The 13,355-nt window shown below is 44.2% G+C and overlaps 1 protein-coding gene across 3 annotated transcripts in view; it reads right to left on the minus strand.

The window, feature by feature from the left end:
- Positions 1–604: 604 nt before the first annotated feature.
- Positions 605–13,355, minus strand: part of ZNF346 (zinc finger protein 346) — a 28,667-nt gene continuing 15,916 nt past the window's right edge. For 2 of the 3 annotated variants that reach the window (XM_008576032.1, XM_008576031.1), the window contains exons 5-7: positions 9,648–9,881; positions 4,430–4,523; positions 605–1,937 (exon numbers count right to left, since the gene is read on the minus strand). In XM_008576032.1, the coding sequence (XP_008574254.1) occupies positions 1,850–1,937; positions 4,430–4,523; positions 9,648–9,881 (416 nt within the window). In that variant the 3' untranslated portion in view covers positions 605–1,849. The remainder of the gene's footprint in view (positions 1,938–4,429; positions 4,524–9,647; positions 9,882–13,355) is intronic. The other variant, XM_008576033.1, reaches the window with a different exon arrangement.

Here is a 13,355-nt window from a genome sequence, read left to right on the forward strand (position 1 = left end):
CCATTCATTCATTCAATAAACACTTTATGACACATCATTCCGGACATCAGGGAAGTGGGAATGAATAAGGCTGGGTCTCTACCCTGAAGGGATTAGCCTTATTGGACTATTGAAGGAGAAAGCCATATTGGACACAGCCTTCATACTGGCCTCCCTGTCTTCTTTCCTGTTCCCCTGCATTTCTTCTTCACAAAGCAGCTAGGATGATTCTCTCAAACATAAACACATCCCCAGCTTAAACCCTGCAAAGACCTCCACAAGGCCCTATGTGACTGGGGAGATGGATGAGTGGAGGAGACTGTGTTGAATTAAGGGCACCTGAGAGACTTTCACAGGGTTGCCAAATCATCTGGATGTCTGTCTGTCTCAACAACTAAGATCAGTAATGAAGGCCCTGGGGGTCTGAGTGGGGTGGGAATGAGGGATCAAGGTAGATATACTAGATACAATAGCAATATGGCCCCCAACCCTAGGTCTGTTAAGTTGCAGTCTGGCTCATGGGAGAAATTCTTTATTTGGATATTTCAGTGACCAAGAGACAGAGCATAAGCACATGCACACACACCCACACACAATACACAAGGGCTGTTCACAGGTAATGGGATGGGGGGGGAGGCCACAAGAGCAGCTAGGGGCTTCTTTGACCCAATGAAGAGGGGCTTCTGATGGTGACACTCCCTGGAATTCTTGTTTGAAAGATACAAGGAAAAATCCACTCCCAGTAAGTCCCAGGCCATAAAACACAGCAGAGTAAGAGAAATCTGGTTTTGGGGCCTGGGGAACTTCTGCTTCCTTACTGTAGAAAGCTGCATCAGCTCTCCACTTCTCTCCCTGGGGCCCCATCTGGCTCTCTGGTTCCCAAGAATCTCCTGATACATGATGGGGGATGGCTAGCACCACAGCAACTTGGGTAGGGTGGTCTGTTGTACAAGGGGAGGGTGAGGGCTAGTAGGGCCAAAGGGCAGCAATGACCTCTCATCTGGCTGGCATGAGGCAGTTTGCCTTTAAGGGCACGGAACTATCTAGGAAAATTCCATGTGGGGGACTTTCCCACATGACCCTGGGTCAGAGAACCTCTGATGGAAGAGACTAAAGGTTCCCATTGGAGTTTCCCATGATCCTACTGGGTACTGAGGCCTTCTCCAGCTCCAGCTTGTCCCCAGTTGCTGCAGATCCTTAGCACCATTCAGGAACTATGGAGAAAGGGCAGGAGGATTAGCAAGCTCTGCCAAGACTGTGTCATTACTCCAGGCGGAGACTTTACAGTTGGCAGAAACCTGCACAACTGGTTCTGCATAACTGGCCAGTATCTGGTCCAAGGCTTAGGAAAGCCTGCATTTTGGGGGGGGGGAAGGGGAGTGTCACATCAGCTCCAAGCTCCCATGTGGCAGCTACTTCCACCTGCTGTTTCCCGTCCTGGCCAGAGTCTAGCATGAAAGCTCCGGATTTCACCAGAGATGCCTAGAGCCCAGGGAGAGCTCTGTTCTTTAGCTGCAAGGACTGGCTCCAAACTGACCTTCAGAACAAAGATAGGTGCTGGAGTTTTAGGACATATGACCCAGAGAGGTCAGGGAAGGAGGAAAGCCATCCTCCAAACTATAACCCTGTGAAACCTCAAGTCATCTTAAGACCCCTGCCTCCCCTGTCATGACCTATAGGATCCGTACCAAAGAGGAGGAGCAGGAGTAGATTTGCCTGGACCAATCAGAGGGTGTCTTGGCCCAATCTCGCCTAAGGCCAATGTATTCTCCTGCTGTAAGAAAGGAGGAAGAGGGAGCCAAGGGCTGACCATAGTCACAGGAAGCTGGCTCATGGCTGGTCCAACCTGGGTTGCTGGGCAGAAACACCTCTAGTCTTCTAAGGTGGTTGAGTTTTTCTGAATTGATTGCCTTTGCATTGGAATCTGGCCCAGGGTTGATGTCATTGTTTTTGGTGACCTGTAATTTGAGATGGAACAAAGGCACAGGGTCAGAGTGTGGCATGGTTGTAACAGCACCAAGTAGCTTATTCTAATGGTAGTACAGCTCTTCTAGGACCTTGGAGTAATAAGCAGGGCAGCTTTCCTTTACTGAGGCCCACTGCATATTAGGCATGATATTAGGTGCTTAGCTTCCATCATCCCATTTCATCCTCATGGCCGTTATGCCAGGTGAGGAATAGCATCCCCATTTCCCATTTTAAATATAAGGAAACTAAAGTTCAGAAAGATTAAGAGGTTGGACTAAAGTAAGTTTTGAAGTGGTAGATGCAGGACTGCAGTCCATGCCTTTCCACTATATTAAACCATTTATTCTGCCCACAGTGCCCTACAAGACCTGGATGCTACGTACCCTCACCAACCTCATTCTGTTTTGTTCTTGTTTTTTTTTTTTTTTTTTTTTTTCAGCTGGCTGGCATAGAGAACGAACCCTGGATCTTTGGTGTCTGCTACCAGCACTATGCTCCAACCAACTGAGCAAACTGGCCAGCCTACCAACCTCATTCTGTACCCTTCTACCCTCACTCAACCTAAAGTGGCTCTTGTCACTCTCTAACCCACTCTCTGGGCACCAAGCACCAGCTGATATTGTCTCATTTGTTTATGGATTTGTTTAGGATCTGCTTCTACCACCAGAGGGAGGATACAAAGGATCACGGACATTATTGGTCTTGGTTCCTACTGTGTAGCCCCAGTACTCAAAACAGGGGCTGGCATATAATAAAGTACTCGGTTCGTTGAATGAATGAATGCTTATCAATATCTCCCCTTATTGATACTAATACTTCACATATATTATCTCCAAACCTCATTAGCACATAAGGCAAGACCAATAAGTTCCATTTGGTAGTGGCAGAACAAAACGAATGAGCTTTGTAGTAAAACAGGTTTGAATCTTGGGTCTAACTCTAAGTAACTATGTGACCTTGGGCAAGTCATTTAATCTACCTGACATCAGACTTACTTTGGTTGTAAAAGGGAGGGAGGTGTCCTAATTCAGAGTTGTTGTTGACAATTTAATAAGATTGAATTAGGTATTCAACAAATTGTAGCTTTAATCTTACAGAAGAATTAGACGCTCAGAGAAGTTTACTAATTTGCCCAAGGTCATACAGCTGGAAAGTTTAGGAAGAGAACAGTAAATAACACTAGCATTTTCAAATCTGAGTAACCCCAGGGCAAGGCTCTGGCTGGCTCCAGGTGGTCTACTGAAACTGCCACCAGCCAAGCTGCAAGAGAGGCATGCTGAAACACTGTGTGAGTTCCAGGCTGGGTTGCTGGGATTTGTCTCAAGCCCATACCTAAGATAAGCTTCAAAAATCTCCCAAATTAAAGACATATCCACAGGTAAAGAGGAAGATCTGCTACAGTGGGAGAGGAGACTCCAGGTAGACTACAGAGGACCAAGGACATTAGTTATTCCAACACTGTTTTGTACACCTTTAATTAGGCTAAATGGGCAATGCAGAACCAACCACCAAAGTCAAAGCAGTCATTTCAGCAGACTTGCCTGCCTTAAGCTCAGTTTCGTCATTTATAAAGGGTTACATTATCAGGAGCTTATGTTGTGGCACATAGCTCATACCATACATAGAGAGGAAGAGACAGAACCATGTGGGCCCTACCAGAAAGACCCTATCCTCTTCATGTTATATAGAGTCACAACCGCCTTCTCAGCATGATACCCTGGGAGGAGCATGCTGTGAGCTAGACAGGCTTCAGTTTGAATCATGCGTTCACCTGACAGTATCACTTTGAATGCTGGTTGCCTGTATGTGTAAAATGAGAATTAACAACCCTCTCTTCCAAGGGTTCTTGTAAGGATTACCTGAGAGAATTTGCTTGGCATATGACCTGCAACGGAACAGGGGCTCAATGAATGTCAGTGATTTTCAAGATTATCTTGAACAGATGACTCTCTGTTCACCTGTTTCCTTCAACACACTTATAACAATCTGTTAACTTGCTTAGTGCCTCCTCCCAGCAAAATGTAAGGTTGTGAGAGGAGACACTAGGTCGGTATTGGCCATCACTTAGAAGATGTTCAATAAATATTTGATCAATGAAAGAACCTGGTCATATTTGGTAATGACCTGAAGAGGGAGCTCCTGCCACAGAATTGATAGCAGTGAAGACTAAGGTCTTCGGGACTGAAAAAAAATGCTTCCCTAGTCAGACTGCTACAGGCCAGGAAATCCAGGTACTCTTAGGAGACCACCAAGGAAATCATCTATGCTTGTCTACTAAAACCTTCAACCCAGCAGGTCCAAAGGCTGATGGGAGAAAAAAATGATAGAGGAGACACTTTTTTCCTGTTAACTGATTTATCTTTTGTTAACTGAGAAAAGGTTGCCAGGATTCCATTTTAGCTGAGGACTATCTGGCTTTGTTCTGACTCGGAATCCTGAGTTCCTGCTGCAGACCCTTGAATTTCAAAGGATGGTTACTCACTGGTTCTTGTGTTTGAAGCCGCTGACATGAGCTTGGTACTGTTCTATGGAGTTCAGCACTATCTTACACGTCTTGCATGGGTAGCCTTTGCCAGCTGAAACACACATCAAAATCAAGATGCTTAGTTATCCAATAAGACAGGACCTGGGGACTGGTACTTTTCAGAGAGCGTGCAAATGCCCTTCTGATGAGGACTGATGGGTGGGGCAAGGTGAGGTGGTTGGCCCTAATGAGAATCCCAGAGGCCTCAGTGCTCAGGAGGCACAGACTATGTGCCTACATGCTCCCTGGGGTTGGGAACCTCTCATTCCCGTGTCCTCAGTCCCAGAATACAGGCTGGCCCAGAGTAGCTGTCTGCTGAGTAAATAAAAGAATGACAGAACAAAGGGGTGACTTTTCCACCATGACTGTGCTAAGTGGCCTCATTAACGATGCCCTTCACTGAGAGATCTCTGGGAAGGTGCCACTTTCCTCAGGCTTGCAATAATAGTAATTAATGAGAATGCCTGCTATGAAAATCAATCTGTCTTTCTACCTTGGGGCTCACAGACACCCTGTCTCACTACCAGGGCTGCTCCAATGACAAAGTAGTCTATTCCCACATGGTGTAGCAGTGAGTTAGGAGACAAGATATGGGACTGGATTCCTGGCTCTGTCTTCATGGGACCTGGCTAAATCCCTTCCCCTCTCTGATCCTTGGCTTTTCTCAACCTCAAACCAATTATACCAAAACTTATAATCATAGTATTTATAATAAAAACAGTGACTATTTACCAAATGCATGACATAGGCCGTGCACTTCATACAATTTTGTTTGCCCCTCATAATGATCCTGTGAGAATCATTACAACTTTTTTAATAGATGAGGAAAATAAGGCACAGTCACATGTTCAAGAACATAGAGCTAGTAAGTGGCAAACTCAGGCCTGGTGACTATAAAGAGTGTACTTATTCTAGCATGCCAGGTGCTAGCTGTATAAGAAAAGCAGCTGCACACATGACTTCTAGGGCCTTTAAGTTCACCAATGTTCTCAGCTACATTTGTTTCCCTTGTATCTTCAGGTATTTCCTGGAAGACACATCCCTTTAAAGCATTTAAGGGGAAAATTATTGCAATCAGAATTCAAGGTCCTGTTTAGGCATCAAGTTATCAAGGTTCAACACTATCAGGGAAAAGATGTCATAATGAACTAGGAGAACCATCCTCCCCCCAAGGTCAGGAGAGGGACCTGGGGCTGGTATGGAGGTGACAACCACAAATAGTTAAGAGTCACTGATGTCCAGATTATAAAACCCACTAAGCACCAGACACTGTAACAGGACTTTGTATATTTATGTCCTTGGATTCTTACAACCACTCTGCAAATGAGGTGGTTATTTCCATTTTTCAGAGCAGGAAACAGGCTCAGAGAGGTTTACTGGTTTACTGGGTCAGAGCTGGTACTTGCCCTGGCCTGACTGTGAAGCCTCTGTTCTTCCCTCTATACCACAGGTTTCTAGCATCACCTATGTCCCCCATGAGGTACAAGATTTCAGCATACTATTTGCTGATCTATAAGTTAGATTCAAATCATCATTTGGGGCAACTGTAGAATTTATTGGTGCTTCTAAAAAAGCAGGTTTGTCCAGTATACACTAATGAATTTCCATCTGCTAGTTTTACATGTTTGGTATTCTTGTTTACCTGTGTGATTTTATAAAGTATAAGTCAATAGAGCTGATTTTTTTTTTTTTTTTTTTTTTTTTTTTTTTTGTCTTTCTTGTGACCGGTAAGGGGATCGCAACCCTTGGCTTGGTGTCGCCCGCATCGCGCTCAGCCAGTGAGCACACTGGCCATCCCTATATAGGATCCGAACCCACGGCAGGAGCGCCGCTGCGCACTCAAGCGCCACACTCTCCTGAGTGTACCACGGGGCCGGCCCAATAGAGCTGATTTTTAAACATCTGGCTTATTTATTTTTTAATTTTTTTATTTTTTGTCCTTTTTGAGACCGGCCGCACCGTGCTCAGCCAGTGAGCGCTGTGAGCGCACCGGTCATCTCTATATAGGATCCGAACCCGCGGTGGGAGGCTGCTGCGCTCCCAGCGCCGCATTCTCCCGAGTGCGCCTCGGGCTCGGCCCAACATCTGGCTTATTTATTTTTTAATTTTTTTATTTTTTGTCCTTTTTGAGACCGGCCGCACCGTGCTCAGCCAGTGAGCGCTGTGAGCGCACCGGTCATCTCTATATAGGATCCGAACCCGCGGTGGGAGGCTGCTGCGCTCCCAGCGCCGCATTCTCCCGAGTGCGCCACGGGCTCGGCCCAACATCTGGCTTATTTAGAAAAGCCCCTGTAGCAGAAAAATGTCACTTGTCTCAAGTTAGGTTTTTCTTTCATTCCACTTCCCCCTGTAGCTATTACCTTGATTCTCTCTTCCCTTTTACTGCCAATCCTCTTGAAAGAGCTGTCTATACGTTTCTCCATTTCCTTGCCCCTCAATAACTTTGCAATCTACTCTATTCCAAACACATATGCGTACATGCATGCATGTGTGCATGAGCTCTTTCAAGACCAATGGCGGCTTCCGTGTATCTAAATTTAATGGATGGAATAGAAGCAGGTCTGCTGTGTGAAAGGCAAAGCCCTAAGCAGGGGGAGAAAGTGATGCAGTGAAGCAGGGGAGGCTTTCAACAACCCAGGGGCATGCTCCGAGCTCTGGGTGCTAGAATAATTTGGCTGCCTGAATAACATGCAGGTTTTAGTTCTGGCCTTCTTGGGTAAAATATGAGAGAAATGTAAGTCTGATCGGCTTGGTAGATGATACATCTGCTCATGGTGGGAGGGATCTGGACACTCTGGGTCAACTCACATTTGACCCCTACTTGCCATGAGACACTTTGCAGGGGCTCTCTGGGAACCATTCTCTGCTGGCTCTGGTTCTGCCACTCTAGTGTGGGACTCTGGGCAAATCACTTTATCTTTCTGATACTAATGTCCTCATCTGTAAAATGGGGATAATCAAAGTTTCACAGCAGAGTTATTGTCAGGATTAAATACAGCACCCACAACATCAAGGTCGTTATCAGCTGTATGACCTTGAACAAGTCACTCTGGTCTCAACTTAAGTATTTGTGAAGTGGGAAAATCATACCTATTTATAGGAATTAAAGATTTTGGCTCATCTGTAAAGGAGTCAGATGCCTTAAGCAAGAAAAAAAGGATCAAGATTACAGTTCTAGGATTAAGTGTGGATAATCTGGCCTTACACAAGTAGAGGAGGAGGGCAGATACAGGAAGGAGGCTTTGCCTTGAGATAAAAGAATAGAACAGATACAAGTTAAGCAGTCCAAAATACTGTAGTGCCAGAGTCCTGCCAATGGACAAGAGACAATGAGGGAATGACCAGGATGGGGAGGCGTAAAGGCAGGGGTGTGTGTGTGTGGGGTGCTGGAGTGAAGAAATAAAAGTCAGCTACAAGGGATCCCAGGGTCCTGCCAGCTGCATACCATGTTGTTCCTATCAATTGCAGGCCAAAGAAAGGAGGGCATCATGAAGGGGGTTCTGAGCAACTTGGTCAAGTTTCCAGATTCCTTAGCATATGGGAATGATTCTGTTAAAAGAATTCACTGCCTCTATGTGGAAACAGTAAGTAAATATCAATCATCTCTTCCCTATTTTGAAGAGGTTTATAAAGCAGTGTACTTCAATGGCATTGGAGGAGCAATCCCTGCCCTGACACATTGCTAAATGATCTGGCTCACAGTCTTCTCCCCCTTGCTTCCTGGCTGCTTCTTTCCACCTGTTTCATCTATGTTGGTATGGTCCAGGCACGGCCTCTGTTGTATGGCTGCCTTTGGTGGTTGGGGGGTTATTAGACAGGCATGATCCCTGCCCTTTCCCACATGTAGTCTGGAATGTGTATGGCATCTGGCTGTTCACCCTCTTCATGATTATGGAAAGAGCACAGATGACTCTGAGTAGCAGGCTCCCTGAAGCCAAGTTGTTCCACACCTGGATGCTGTGGGAGCCTGAAGTGTTGACTGTCTGGTGTTGCATCTCCATAGACTGGGGAGGGTGACCATCACCTAAGGAAGCCCTAAGGACCAACATCAATGCTCACATAGGCTCCATTAGTCAGGGACTGTGTCAGTCTTGGTCACTACTGTACCCCAATGAGGGAACACAGTAGGTACTCAATATTTACTGACTGGATAGAAGAGAAAATAATCTTCCTGCAATGCAAACACTTACTATAGGCTGTGAGTAATTACTGTGATGGGAAGGGTCCCTAATTTTTTGTGAATTCTTACTCCCGAGAGGCTGACTGACATCTTGAGGTCAGGGAAGTAGCTAATATTCTCTGAGCCAGAGTAGTCTCCTTCTTCATCACACTATCTCAGGGGTACATGCAGGCCTCTGAGGATGCTGAGGGAGGATGCCCTGAGACCACTCAAATCTAGCAGAGGCTGCTGAGGCCTTCACACAAGAAATGTGGATGACACTTTGGGAATTTAAATCAGAGGTTACAAACCGGTGGTCCTTGGCCCAAATCTAGCTTGTAGACAGTTTTGATTCACACAGGGTCCAAAATGTTTTTAATTTAGTTGCATAGTTAAAAATCTGAGAGGGGAGGCCAGGCTGTGGCTCACTTGGGAGTGTGGTGCTGATAACACCAGGGCCGTGGGTTCGGATCCCTGTATAGGGATGGCTGGTTGGCTCACTTGGGAGAGTGTGGTGCTGACAACACCAAGTCAGGGGTTGAGATCCCCTTTCTGGGCATCATTTAAAAAAAAAAAAAAAAAGGCAGAGTGTGGTGCTGATAAAAATCAGAGAGGGCTGGCTGGTTAGCTCAGCTGGTTAGAACATGGTGCTAATAACACCAAGGTCCAGGGTTCAATCCCTGTACTGGTCAACAGTCCCCACAGAAAAAGAGGAAAAAAAAAAGAAAAAAATCAGAGGAATTCCTATACCAATCTAGCTTTCCAGAGTCTTTTGAAAAACTGAAATATATGATAACAACTGTCTAGAGCTGGCCAGGAGTGGGATATACTCTTCAGCTAACCATATTCCTTCCTGGCTCTCACTCATTTAAATTTCCTGTCTGGCTTCTGTAAGGCATCCGAATTTGCACATCCTGCTTTAGATATCTAAGGAGGAAAAGCACAGTCTTGGCTGGTAGAGGAAGCCCCAGTGGTTAAGCCCTGCTCCAGGTCTGGGTGTGAGCTGGGCCCCCTCACCTGATAAGTCAGTGACAGCAGGGTCCGCAAGCCGCCCATAGTGCGCCATGAGTTTGAGCTTGGTCTCCTGTTTCCTGTGTTTCTTGCCCACATAATGTTGTTGAGCCATGACAGGGTCGTTGAAAGTTGCATGGCAGAGGCTGCAGAACTTGTCTGGGTCTATCATCTCTCTATTCTGGTGCAAGGCTAAGGTGGAGGCCACAAGGAAAGGATTTGTAAGGCGTTTCGACAGAGCTGTGGTAAGAGAGTTCAAACAGAAACAATGAAAAAAGAAACAAAACAAAACAAAACAAAACCCCAGAAGGTGCCAGGCTTTCGAGTATATTGAATGGAAAGAAAGGCTGTGTCACCAGTTAATCACACTTGCAGATGTTGCACTGCCTGTGTGAATCACGGTGAATGCCTTCTCTAACTGAAAAAACTAGGAAGATTTGGGGGAGCCCAAAGACCAGCTATTTTGTTCAGCAGTTTTAACTACTTGAATCCTGATTTTTTTTTTTTTTTTAAAAGATGACCGGTAAGGGGATCTTAACCCCTGACTTGGTGTTGTCAGCACCACGCTCAGCCAGTGAGCGAACCGGCCATCCCTATGTGGGATCCGAACCCGGGGCCTTGGTGTTATCAGCACCACACTCTCCCGAGTGAGCCACGGGCTGGCCCTTGAATCCTGATTTTTTTCATGCTCTGAGGAGGCTCTGAACTTCTGCTATCGAGTTGCCAAATTACAACAGACTAGAGATGCATACTTGCAGTCTTTTTATCCCTAAGTGAATTTCCCTGGAAATTCACAGCAAGTGGGACAAGAAGTTTAGGTATTTTATTCCCATCCTCAAAGTACCCCAGTTTCAGAGCTGATAACCAATGCACAGATATAGAAATTGAGGTCCTGAGATCCTGGAGCTCATACAGTGTCATTTAGAAAAGGCAACCATACTAGGGATGCCTTTTAGGCTACACTGCATTCTAGGCTGAGAAGGGGAGAAGAGGATGACATTAACATTTTTTTTAAAGGATGTTTTATTTTTCATGACTTTTTTTTTTTTTTTGGTGGCTGGCTGGTATGGGGAACTGAACCCATGACCTTTGGGTTATAAGGCTGGGCTCTAACCAACTGAGATACCCAGCCAGCCCAACATTAACATTTAGTTATGTGTTTTGTACATACATTTTCTCCTTTGGTTCTCAGAACTACCCCAAGGAGGTAGGTAACATTTTGGCAATTACAGAGAAAAACAAAGGCTCACATAGTTGAGGTAACTTGCACAATATCACCCAGCTAGTGAGTGAACCCAGATCTGTGTGACCCTAAAGCCGATGCCCTCTTTGTGATGCCAGGCTGCCAGAGTGCAGAAAGACCTGAGGCTACAGCTCATGCTTTCACTTCAGAAAACATCCCTGATTCTGGTCAATAAATTCAGTTAATCAGAACCTGGTGTGGGCATATGTGTGAGCATCCTGTAGGTCAGCAGGTCTTGATGCTGACTGTAGGCTGTGCTGCTTCCTTATAAAGTGGATGTCATGTCTCACTAACAAGTCATTGTGACTGGAATGGTGTCAACCTAGCATCCACTGCTTTAAAAATGTGGGGCCCAGAATCCCCACCAGTGGTGGAAGAAGGGTAGGGCTCAGCAGCATTTTTGGATAGATGAGATGGGTCAGATGCTCTTTTGTCCCTGTACCACTTCAATTGGGGAAGTTTTGAGGATTTTTAGCAAGTCAGGAGAAATTTGTTGGCTTTTCCCACAACGGTTTTACAGTATAGGGAACCTCAATTTCTCTGGCCTTTAATTTTGTTTCAGCAAGGCATTTGAAAAGTAATGTACATATTGTAGAATATTTTGTAATATGAAAAAATATTCAGTTTGTGGTGTTGAGTGAAAAAAAGGTAGGTTATAAAGCAATCTGCTTCTTGTATCCTCAATTTTGTAAAACAATAGTAAAAAACACATAGGTGATTGTATGGAAAAAAAATAAAAAGCAGAGAGAATAAACAGCGCTTTTTAGTATTTTCCAACTTTTCTACAACGAACTTCTGACATCAGAAAAGAGATAATAGTGGTCATTAAGAAAGAAAAGTCATTCTTTAAAAGATACTGCAGGGAAGCATCAGAGGTGAACGGTTAAGTAAAGCTGGAGGAACTGCTTAATGGACATCCAATAAAAATGAGAGCTATTGACTCTTCTCTCAAGAAATAGCTTTAAATATGGAAAGAGTGTTCTACAGGGATGTTCACTGAAGTGTTATTTATAACATCAAAAAAAAAGGGGGAGGGAGAAAACTTAAATGTTCATTAAAGGAATGTTAAATGTGGTATGATGTAGCCATTAAAAATGTTTATGAAGAGACAAAAGAAAAGAAAAGAAATACAAAAAAAGAAAAAAAAGAAAAAATCTTCATGAAAAAGTTTTTAATAGCATGGGAAAATATAAATATTAAGTGAAAAAAGTATAAAAGAAAATTATATATATAATATGACCATATCATTGTTAAAAGATACAATCTATATGTGTATACTGGTATTTTATTTTATTTTATTATTATTTTTTTTAAAAAGATGACCAGTAAGGGGATCTCAACCCTTGGCTTGGTGTTGTCAGCACCACGCTCAGCCAGTGAGCTAACGGGCCATCCCTATGTAGGATCCGAACCAGTGGCCTTGGTGTTATCAGCACCGCACTCTCCCGAGTGAGCCACGGGCTGGCCCTATACTGGTATTTTAAAATGTCACCAACACATTAATGGCGTTTTTTTCTTGGTGGTAAGATTTGGGTGATATTTTACTTTTTTCTTTTGCACTTCTTGAACTGGAATAATTCATAACGAGCATGCATAATTTTAATAAAAACAATAAGGTTATTTAAAGTATCCTATGTTTGTATGCACAGGTACGTGGAGTTAATCTACATATATATTAAAACAAATACACACACCTATAAAGGGTTTGAGGGGTTTTCAAAAGGTTCATGGAAAATGTGTACAATAAAAAAACTATGCATGTGTTAAAAATTTTTTTTGCACCAAAATCAACCTGTACTAACTTGTTATAATATGTGTGAACAGGATCTAGATTGATAGATAAGATACTAGTTTGAACAACATGAATTCTGCTAACATTGAAGCAAGAACAAACATCAAATTTATGGTAAAGACTGGGTGGAAGAATGGTGAAATCATCAATGCTTGAGGAAAAACTTATGGGGACAATGCCCCAAAGAAATCAGCAGTTTACAAATGGATAACTTGTTTTAAGACAGGACAAGACGATATTGAAGATGAACCCACATCAGCAGACCATCCACATCAACTTACAAGGAAAAAATTAATCTTGCTCATGCCCTAATTGAAGAGCACTGACGATTAATAGCAGAAACAACAGTCAACCCCACAGACATCTCAGTGATCCAGCTTACACAATTTTGACTGTAAAATTGTAGTTGAGCAAACTTTCTGCTCAGTGAGTACCAAAACTATGCCCAGATCAGCTGCAGACATGAACAGAGCTTTCAAAATTTTAAAATTTCCTTCAAAGGAAATTTTAAACAAGTGAGATTAAGATTCTGAGGGCCGGCCCGGTGGCGCACTGCTACAGTGCGCCGCTTGAGAGCAGGGCAGCGCTCCCGCCGAGGGTTCGGATCCCACATACAGACCGGTTCCCGCTCACTGGCTGAGCGAGGTGCGGGCGCAGCCCCGAGGGCTGCGATCCTGTA

The sequence above is a fragment of the Galeopterus variegatus genome, unplaced genomic scaffold, assembly GCF_000696425.1.
Source record: "Galeopterus variegatus unplaced genomic scaffold, G_variegatus-3.0.2 Scaffold1275, whole genome shotgun sequence".
NCBI classification, from domain to species: domain Eukaryota; kingdom Metazoa; phylum Chordata; class Mammalia; order Dermoptera; family Cynocephalidae; genus Galeopterus; species Galeopterus variegatus.